The 11071-nt window shown below is 35.9% G+C and overlaps 1 protein-coding gene across 1 annotated transcript; it reads left to right on the forward strand.

The window, feature by feature from the left end:
- Window positions 1–7370: 7370 nt before the first annotated feature.
- Window positions 7371–9817, forward strand: LOC124371275 (zinc finger BED domain-containing protein 4-like). The gene is made up of 2 exons (XM_046829615.1): window positions 7371–9548; window positions 9717–9817. Exons 1-2 carry the CDS (start codon window positions 7892–7894, stop codon window positions 9815–9817), a joined length of 1758 nt encoding a protein of 585 aa, XP_046685571.1. The 5' UTR covers window positions 7371–7891.
- Window positions 9818–11071: the final 1254 nt, after the last annotated feature.

An 11071-nucleotide genomic window follows, 5' to 3' on the forward strand; every position in this document is an offset into this window, starting at 1 on the left:
CAAGTTAAATTCTAACGTGTTATCTACCTCTGAGTTACCCTTGGATCATACATCTGATAACATAGCTAACGCTATAAGAAACATTGCAGAAGAGTGGCAAGTACATCATAAAATTGTCGCTGTTGTTACTGATAATGCCAGCAATGTTAAAAAGGCTGTCAGAGAAATTTTACATTTGCGTAATCACTACTGTGTTGCGCACACATTAAATCTTGCCGTTAAGGATTGCATATCGAAGGGCAATGATGAAAATGATCATTTAAAACATGATGAATTGATCAAAATTATCAGCAAATGTCGTTTCAATTGTGACTCATTTCAACCATAATGCTAAATCTTCCTATAAATTGATAGATATTCAAAATCAAATGGGTCTAGAAACGCTTAAATTGAAGCAAGATGTCCCAACTCGGTGGAATGCAACTTTATTTATGTTTGGAACGGTTGGTCAAAGTTAAAATTCCTCTTTCAGCTACTCTGCCACTTATACAGTCACCTGTACCATCTCTAAATGCTTCTGAGTGGGATATAATTGACGACTGCATTGCTTTACTCCAGCCTATAGAAAAAATGTCAACATTTTTGTGCGGAGAAGCTTACCCTACACTATCCAGTGTTATACCATTAGTAAGAGGACTTCAAAGTGTACTAATAAAAAAGAACCCCCAAACAGATGCAGGTAAACATCTAAAATCATCACTAATTGAAGTCATTGACAAAAGACTGAATGTTTATGAAAATAACAGGACATCAGCCAAAGCAACGTTTCCTGGATCCTCGTTTTAAGGAAAAAGGCCTTTGGTGTTGAATCCAATGACCAAAACGCTCAGAAGTGGGTAATTGAAGAACTGACCAAACTCCAACCCGAATCAAGACAACCTCACACACAAAGCCTACCACCACAACCTGAGCCAAGGCAATCAGAAGAGGACAATCTGTGGGAAACTTTTGCAAAAAAGGTAGCTGAATTGACCACCTTTCAAACGCCAACTTCTTCAGCAACAATATTGATAAATCAGTATATAGAACTACCGTATTTAGACAGAAAAGCGAATCCACTCCAGTTTTGGGAAGAGAGGAAGCACATTTTCCCTTCACTTTATAAACTAGCCCAAATGTATTTGTGTATTCCTGCAACTTCTGTTCCTTCTGAACGTTTGTTTTCTAAGGCTGGGATGGTTGCCAATGAACGCAGGAACAGACTACTGCCTAAAAAATTGGACAGTATTTTATTCTTAAACAGCTGGAGCAAGCCTACAGTACCAAATTCAATGTAGGATGTACCTATTCTGTTTAAACTGTGTAGTGTATAATATAACCTGTGACAAATAATTATTATATTGTATTATTATTATTATTATATTTTTATCATATTATATTATTATTATATTACATTTGTATTATATTATATTATTATAATATTATATATATATATATATTATAATTATTCATCCAATTCATTATTACAAATATAAAAAGATACTGTTTATTTCTTAGATATATGTTTTTTACGATGTCTATATTCAATTGAAATGTTGTGCAACATACTCGTATAGTATAATATAGTAATACTTAAATATATTACACTATTGTAATCTTATGTGTTTAATTATTCATATACCATTCATAGGGAAAAAGACATAATAAGATGTGTGTGTATATATATATTTTTAAATTTACATGCAATACCAAATATTACACCAAATTACATAAAAATTAAAATAGTTAGTTTTAATATAGTATTGTATTTTATAGGAATTAAATACAAGTGTGAACTAGAAGTATTTTTTATTTTTTACAAACTCCCACGTTATGTATAATACAGTGTTAACTCAGATAAATGGTTCTAAAAAATGGAATATAAAATCAAGTAATATCGCGAATCAGTTCTGTTTTACTCGCATTCAACAGTGCAGGTCAACGAATTGCAGGAGTCGGGTGAATACTGAATACAATTAATTATAGTGAATACGAGTCGGCTGGAGGTCCGCTACCCGAGGATGTGAATAGCGAATCCGAGTCGGCTGACTCGAGTCACGACTCGAGTAGGTAAAGTATTCGAATACGAGTTACTCGAGTTGAAAGAGTATTCGACTCGGCACATCACTAAACAAAAACCCAATGTTTTCAAATTCCTCGGCCATCAGAGATTCTAAAACATTGGACAAAGAGATAACACTTTCGCTTACATCCTCCTCTGTCACAGGATATAAGGCGTCGTGCACAAATACATTTTCTTCAACGGCTACGGATTGGCCCTGGATGGAGATTTCGCTTGGAAGTTCATCAGGGCACAAGTACCGATTCCCACCCATACGATTCCGATCCCTTAATGTTCTGTAAATACAGTCACCAGCGATGATAATCGTATCGATGGCCGTTGAAGAAAACTCTAAACCAAGGGCCTTCCACACAAGGGCACATGCAGAAATCGCAGTGCACTGTGAGTTTTTGCTCGTCGGAAACAGCTGCTCGTTCCCTTGATGGAAAGAGCCCTTAGCAATACAACTGTAAGACATTATGTGTAAAAACGTAACAGTTATACAAACTAGTGATGGGATCGAAATCACGTCACTGATATTTTTCACTGATATTTGAAAGTCACCGTGGTAACTGATACTCCAAGGCGTATGATATCAGTGATTAACGGTGACCGGTGACGCTGCTACCCCGGCGCTGTTCCTCCGTAACTGTGACTGTGACGCTGATCGGGATCGGTGGCCAAATCACGTACTACTCGCTACCCACGCTGTTACTTACTTCTGTCTTGTTGTCTTCTGCTTCGACTGGTTCTGATTCTGTTCTGAGTCTGACTGCTATTTCGGGCGCGAGTTAGTTAGACCTATGATTATTGTTTCTTAGGAATAACGAATTAACGATGAATAGATCAAAAACAAGTCCAGTGTGGACATTTTTTACACCTGTTTTAAACAGTGACCGTGTTGCTGTTTGTAACATATGCAAACAACGACTTTCATACAAAACCTCTACTTCAAATCTACGGAAACATATGAAGTGTAAACATCCCACTGTCTCCTTGGATGAAGCTACACCAAACACATTTCTGGGTAGTCAAGAGGTAAGAAACACTTGATTTATAGCATTCATGACTCATAAATATCGATAATTCGATGATCATTCGATAATCATTATTCTATAGTCGTGGTGGATGCTTATTATACTTCAGCCGTTTCAGGTGTTACATACTTTGTGACGGGGTTGTTATAATATTAAAATATAATAGAAAATTCCTTTACAGGTAGATCACGCCGAACGGGTGCAACATCGGACGACCTCTTCTGAGCCTGGATCAAAGAAACACAGAACATCAGCATCGACTACTGCAGCGGCTGCAAAGCTCCAACACTTACACGCCAGTGCTAGTACCAGCACGTCCAGCACATTGTCTGAAGAAAATGTGGATGACCCAAGCTCTTTGCCAGTTCCGTCTTCATCCCGACCGGATACGTCTGTTCCAGCAAGTAAGTCTTGCAATGTAGTACAACAAAGATTATCTGGATTCGTCCCCAAAAAAATGACAAGCTCTCAAAAAGGAAAGGTGGATGAAGCTTTGCTGAAACTTTTCACAAGAGACTTTCAACCATTCAGCATTGTAGAGGATGAAGGATTTTTAGAATATACAAATGCCCTTAATCCAAGTTATGTTTTGCCAGGTAGGAAAACTCTATCAAAAACTTGGATTCCTGCAAAGTTTGCCGAATGTTTAGCTGATACTAGGTTAAAAATTAACTCAGCCCAATCTCTGTGTCTAACAACTGACACTTGGACATCTGTTAATACAGATAACTTTATGGCTGTGACAGCCCATTTCATAGACGATAATTTTAACCTACAGACTGTGCTTCTTCAGTGTGCACAATTCCCAGGAAGGCATACTGCTGAGAATATAGGGGAGGGCCTGCGAGAAATAACAAAAAACTGGAATATTGCAGGGAAAGTAATCTTTGTGGTGACAGACAATGCAGACAATGTCGTCAATGCTGTCAAAGACGTAATGGGCTGGAAGCACATGGGCTGTTTTGCTCACAGCCTTAATCTTGTAGTTACACGTGCTCTAAATAAAAATCATGAAGTCGTAACACTAATTGAGACTGTGAAACGTATTGTCTCACATTTTAAGAGAAGTGCTCAGTCAACCGAAAAATTGATTGAGTACCAGGTCAAAAACAACCAACCGAACAACAAGCCAAAAAAGTTGGTTCAAGATGTTTTCCACTAGGTGGAATTCAACATATTTCATGTTGAAAAGGTTTGTGTTGCTACAAGAGCCTATCAAGGCAACTTTAGCTTTAATTGATAAGGATTTACCTGTTCTTACTCCAGTTCAGTGGAAAATGCTTTGTGAGCTGATTTTGGTACTAAAGCCCTTCTACACAGTTACGAAAACTGTAAGTGGGGAAAAATATGCTACAGGGTCTCTGGTAATTCCTCTCACGAATTCACTATTCACAGTTTGTGGAAAACTAAAAGAAAGAAACTTTTCCCCCACTAGTGAAAGAAGTTGTCACCGAATTGAACAAAGAGCTGTCAAAACGCTTTGGGAATTTTTGAAAGCAGCAATACGCTCACTCTCCTCACATTCCTTGACCCTAGGTTTAAAAACTTAGTGTTTAAGGACCCAGCCGCTTCAGAAAACGCTAAGGACAGGCTAATCAATGCTATAGGCAGAGAAATGATTCGAGCGAACGAGGATCAAGAGAGAGCGAAGAAGAACGCGGAGCGGCCGGCTGATGTGGCGATCACTGAACAATGTTATGAGGAACAGGAAATTGGGACAGAGAATCAATCTCGCCAGGAGATGGATGAACTCTCTGTTTTTAACAGTTTGGAAATGTGTCTGGCCAAGAAGAAAAAGAAAGGTACTGTAAAATCACGAGCGATCGTCGAACTGGACAGATTTTTAGAGGAAGATGAGTTAGAATGGAAGGGTGACCCACTGCTCTGGTGGAAAGAAAATGGACCTCAATATCCTAACCTTAGGAAAGTGGTACAAAAAAACTTTTGCTGTCTTGCAACGTCTGTACCTTGCGAGCGGGCGTTCTCGAGGGCAGGGCTCTTCGTGTCTGACAGAAGGAATAGGTTGAGTGGATCCAAGACGAAGATGTTGATGTTCCTAAATGCCAACCAGCCAAACAACCGTCAACCTGCCTTCCACAAAGACAATGAAGACCGACTTGAGAGTGAGGAGGATAAGATACTAAAAGACATTATATCTAAGAACCTAGAATCAAACTGATCAAAGTAACATTCACGTTCCTTAACTTTGTTACCAACAGAATATTTTTCCTTAAAGTTAGAGAATTGTTCCTACCATGTAGCCTACTTTTTTTGTTCTCTGCGGTTATTGTTAGTGGTATTTTAGTTAAAAAAATTTTTCGCATGTAATTAATGTTTTTCTCATAAAAACTGCAGTCTATGTTTGTCCAGTGTAATACCACATCTTGTATTGTACTTATGGCTCTTAACATGGAAGGGCTGTTATATTTTACATGTTTTATACTTTCATATATATATTAAATAAATAATTAACAAAGTAACCTTTCATAACTTTTATTACTTACACGTGTTTCGGCAATTATGCCATGTTCACAGTATAATAACCTCAAACAAACTAAATTATCAACAAATAAAAATCATAACATATGGTGATATATTAATAAACTGTAAATCTTTGTTGGTAAAGTCTATTTTCTCAATTTTGATATTTGTTCAAATATTGGATTTTTGGAATTTATTTGCATTGTGTTTAACATATTATTTGAGTCCTTTTTATAATTTAGGTAGATGTGTAATTCTTCTTTACAGTATAATTTTTCTCCTTTTGGTTGTAACTCAATAATTTTCATATTTTTGTAATTATGACCTGTCTGTAAAAGATTTTCTGCAAAGTTTGATTTCATACTTGTTGTGTTGTTTGATTTTTATGCTTGTACGTGTTCTTTGAATCGTATCTTGAAATTTCGACTTGTCTGGCCAATGTAATAATTTTGACAATCACTGCAATTTAATTTTATAAACTCCAGAATTATTGTAAGAATCATTTTGTATTGTTTTTTTGTAAATGTTTATTTATAAGATCGAAACAGTTGTTTCTTGTTCTATAACTTACGTTAAATTTCGATTTTCCAAATGTTTTCCGTGTTGCTTTATTGAGTGTGGTGCTAAAAGATAGACAAATGTATTCTTTTTCTTGTTTGGTATCATGACTATCTAAATTTTGTTCAGTTTTGGCCATAGATCGTTTTATCTTTTTTTCAATTGTTTTGGGACTGTACCCATTTCTTATTGCCAAATTTATAATGATTTTCTTTTCATTTTCAAAATCAGAAATATTCATTGGAACTTTAGTTAACCTATTCACCATTGAGTTAAATGCTGCCATCTTATGATTTCAAGGATGATTTGAACATTTTGGGATAAGAAGGTCAGTTTGATATGGTTTTTTCTGAAAATTTGGAATTTATAATCACAGTTTTCATTTGTTATTGTCAGGTCAAGAAAGTTGATTTTTTGGTTTTGAATTTCTTTTTCAAATTTAATGGTGCCACATAATGAATTTAAAAATGTTGATAAATCATTTATCTCTTCTGCTTTACCTTGAAAGAGACACAAAATGTCATCCACATATCTGATTTATCAACATCACTTTCATATATATATAATCCATATACTGTAAATATACTGTTAAGTTAGTCAAATGAGTAGTAATATAAGCGTAGGCCTACATTTTTATTTATGTTGATATTTGTTATATTTAAATCTGTGTTAATATATAATTAATTGCTTTTCTCATGTTGGGCATATTATTGATTTATTTACCTTTACTTCCTTTAAACAAAATAAACCCGACAAACCGACAAATTTCCCAGTAAATGAATTCACATTACATATCAAAGTAATAATTCACGATGTTCGTACTCTATGGTATGAGCAGAAATAACCTTCCTACAGGCTACAAAAGACGTTGGAGACGGTAGCAGTGATCACCGTTAATCACTGATACAAATCACTGATATCTAAGAATCACGGTATCAGTGATCACCGATAGAGCAAAATAACTGATATTTCCATCACTAATACCAACAATGTTATAAAAGATTGTAAATTGTATTATGAATAGTTTAACTACTATCGCGCTTAAAATGTCATACAAGATTAAACAGGTAAAACGGAAGCAAAATAATTATTGAAACGGTGTTAGACACAGTATAAGGTACGTTGTTACGTACCGTACAGAGCTCGCGAGGCTCAATCTACTTCACGCCGTGAACCCAAACAGTTCCCTTGATGAAAAGAGCCCTTGGCAATGCAACTAAAAAAGGCATTGGTTCTACATAGTGATGGTCGTTACAGAACGTAATAGGATTTAATAACACTATTACCACGTAGTAGCCGTCACCGTTGTAATAGGTTACAACAAACACCCTATTATTTTTGTCACGTAAACATAACAGTTACTTAGTAAACGGCTATCTGAGAAACAGTCTGGATCTGTCACTTCTACCCATCACCCTATTACAAAAACTACGAGTAATACGGAACGAACGGTGTGTCACTGACACTGGATTCGTTACGTTACCGCTGTCACTATATTTGAGTTTTGTCACGTCATTCACACGTGATTCACAGACCATTCGTGTCGTGTTATGACACGAAAACTTCAATGCACTTGCGTTCTGACTCTGAGGGCTACTATCGTGTTTGTGCATTTCAAGTTGGTTATTGACAGTTCTAACCGTATTAATAGTTTAATAGTAGTGTTTTGGACTTTTTCCACTAGTTTTATACATTAATAAAATTGTGTTTAATAGTTTCACTCAGTTTTTGTAGTTAATATCTTTAATTTTGTGTGACTGGTGTGTGAAACAAAATGAACAGAAAACAGAAGACTAGTTATTTGTGGTCTTACTTCACAACTACGGATCCCGTAAGTAAAATTGCTAGGTGCGATTTATGTGGTCAATTGGCAAGTTTTAAAACTACAGTTTCTAACCTTAGAAAGCATTTAGAAAGAAAACATACCACTGTTGCTTTGCCACCGCCAGGAGGGAAACACTTACCGGTATCAAATGTGGTTGAACCCCTTGCTGTTCCTTCTTTGGCCTCTACTTTAAACAGGACTACATCGAACACCAACATTGCCATGCAGAATGTAAATTCTGACAACATTGCCACTAATAGTTCAATGTGTAATATTGTACCAAATAACCAACCAAGCATTAGGTCCTTCATACCTCAGCAGAAAAAAATTAGTGAAACCCAAAAGAAGAAACTAGACAAGCTCCTCTTAAATGTGTTTGTTCAAGATTACCAACCCTTTTCAGTAGTAGAGGACGAAGGTTTTAAAAAGTTCGTCAATGGTCTAAATCCAAACTATGTTCTGCCAAACAGAAAAACCATTTCATCTTCTATGATACCAGCAGAATATGAGATGTGTTTGAATGCTGTTCGACAAGAAATGCTAACAGTATCAAATGTTACTTTGACAACTGACACTTGGACCTCTTCAAACACAGAGAGTTATATGGCTCTAACTTCCCACCACATTTCTAACGATTTTGAATTAAAATCAATTTTACTTGAGTGTTCTGTCATCAGATCTTCTCATACAAGTGTAAACTTGGCGGTAGAAATAGACAAAATTGTAAAAAAATTTCACCTTGAAGGCAAAATCATGATCATTGTCTCTGACAATGCCAGTAATATTGTAGGGGCTATAACTAATGAACTAAAACTAAAACACTTCGGATGTTTCGCCCATACAATTAATTTAATTTTGCAGGATGCATTGAAGGTTTGTCAGAGCTTAACAGATCGCATAAAAGCTATAGTTTCTCATTTTAAAAGAAGCACTAGTGCTACAGAGAAGCTAAGGGAAGTACAGAAAAATTTGGGACTGGAACCCAAAAAACTAGTTCTACAAGTAGCTACAAGATGGAACTCAACATTTTATATGTTGCAAAGAATTTCAGAGTTGAAGGATGCTGTTAAAACGACAGTGGCTTTAATCAATAAAGAAATTCCAGTGCTCACCGAAGATGAATGGAAGACTTGCTCCGAATTGGTAATGGTTCTGGAACCATTTGAAGAAGTAACCAGAAATATCTCTGGGGAAAATTACCTTACAGCTAGCCAAGTGATTGGATTTATCAATGGACTAGTTTCTGTCTGCAATAAAATGAGAAAAGAAACCCTAAGCGAAGTCTCCAAACGTGTAGTTGATGAATTGCTCAAAGGACTAAAAACCAGATTTTCTAACATTGAAAACAGCAAGACTATAGCTTTGGCGACGTTGTTAGATCCACGTTTCAAGCTTGCAGTATTTTCAGATGAAAAATCAGCTGGATCCATAAAAACCTACTGCACTGAGCTCATGTCAGCCATATGGAGCAAGAAGACAAGCACTTCTGTGACGTCTGTCAGTGGAAGTCAGGAAAAAGACGATGGAAATCAGCCTCTTACAAAACAGGCAAAGTTTTCTATCTGGGCAGACCTTGATAAGATGATAGCATCCAAGAAACCGTCAGGTACGTTAAAATATATTAATCTGTAAACCATATTAAATTGGGTTTAAAAAACACTTTATTATCCACTTAAAATAATTGTATTTTCAGGGTTAAAGGCATCTGCTGTCATATTCAATTACGTGTTAAAACACTTTATTATCCACTTACAATAATTCATTGTATTTTCAGGTTCAAAGACATCTGCTGCAATTGTTGAAATGAACCGTTATTTAGACGAGGAATGCATCGGACGCTCAGAAAACCCACTACTGTGGTGGAAAACAAAATGAAGTTTTTTACCCTCTGTTGTCACAAGTTGTAAAAAAACATTTTTGTGCAGTGGCAACATCGGTCCCCTGTGAGAGATTATTCTCAAAAGCAGGATACATAATTACAGAACGACGTACCAGATTATCAGGGAAACGATGTGAACAACTGTTGTTTTTAAATGCTAACAGATATTTAGTGCAATAAGTTTTTTTAGTTGTTCTTAGTTTAGTTTTCTTATTATATGTCAGGCAAACTGTGTTAAGAGCTGTTGTTTTATAATGCCGACATATTTTTAGTACAAGTTTTTTTAGTTGTATATTTTTACTTGCATATTGTAGTTGTAATATACTTTGTATATTTTTTCAATACGTTGTATCTCATAAATTACATTCTAAAAGGTATTGGCTTATCAACTTTATAGCCCTGGTTTAAGACTTAATAGTAACTTAACTTAAGTAAATTTTAAATGACACACTAGTTCATAAGCAATTTAGAATTACGAATAATAATATGTTTTAGTATTGAAACTCTAACCTGTAATTTCAAAAATTAAGTTGAATTATCAGTGTTTGCGGTGACGGGTGTTTGCTGAAGTTACGAGAGCTACGGCTGTAACGTAACTGTCACCATTAAATAATATGGTGACAGTGACAGACCGGCCGAGCGCGAGCGGAGCCACAGCGCCAGGCGGAGCCGGAGCTGTCCCGTAATAGGTGACAAAAATAATAGGCTACTGGAACCTATTACGGCTCCGTCACGTAACGTTGGAACCTATTACGTCAAAGTAACCGTAATTTCCATCACTAGTTCTACAGTAATCAATATATGTAGATGCAGTATAAAAACGTAACAGTTATACAAACAATGTTATGAAAGTTTGTAAATTTTATAATGAATCGTTTAACTACTATCGCGCTTCAAATGTCATAATAGAACAACCAGGTAAACAGAAGGAAAATAATTATTGAAACGGTGTTTGACATGGTGTAAGGTACGTTGTTACGTACCGTACAGAGCTCGCCATACTCTATCTACTTAACGCCGTATTTCATTTTAAGTGCGTTTTGTCGCTTAACCGATGGAGATAAGATAAAAAGTGACTGGACAATTTTTGTAGTAATATAATTTACTTTAGACGTTCTGCTCTCAGATTTTAGCTACTATAACCTATACTTCGGCCGGTATTTATTATTTAAGAACAGTCTGCACGGAAATAACTGGATTCTATTCCTATCTACGTAAATAGGGACAGAGTAATATTGGCTTAGAGGGAG

The sequence above is a fragment of the Homalodisca vitripennis genome, unplaced genomic scaffold, assembly GCF_021130785.1.
Source record: "Homalodisca vitripennis isolate AUS2020 unplaced genomic scaffold, UT_GWSS_2.1 ScUCBcl_1200;HRSCAF=4520, whole genome shotgun sequence".
In the NCBI taxonomy this organism is placed as follows: Eukaryota; Metazoa; Arthropoda; class Insecta; order Hemiptera; family Cicadellidae; genus Homalodisca; species Homalodisca vitripennis.

Bases quoted from the DNA above. Each gene is read 5' to 3' on its own strand.
- LOC124371275 (XM_046829615.1), top strand. From the start codon at position 7,892: ATGAACAGAAAACAGAAGACTAGTTATTTGTGGTCTTACTTCACAACT. The intron at 9,549-9,716 runs GTACGTTAAAAT...TTGTATTTTCAG, and splicing joins AGCATCCAAGAAACCGTCAG to GTTCAAAGACATCTGCTGCA.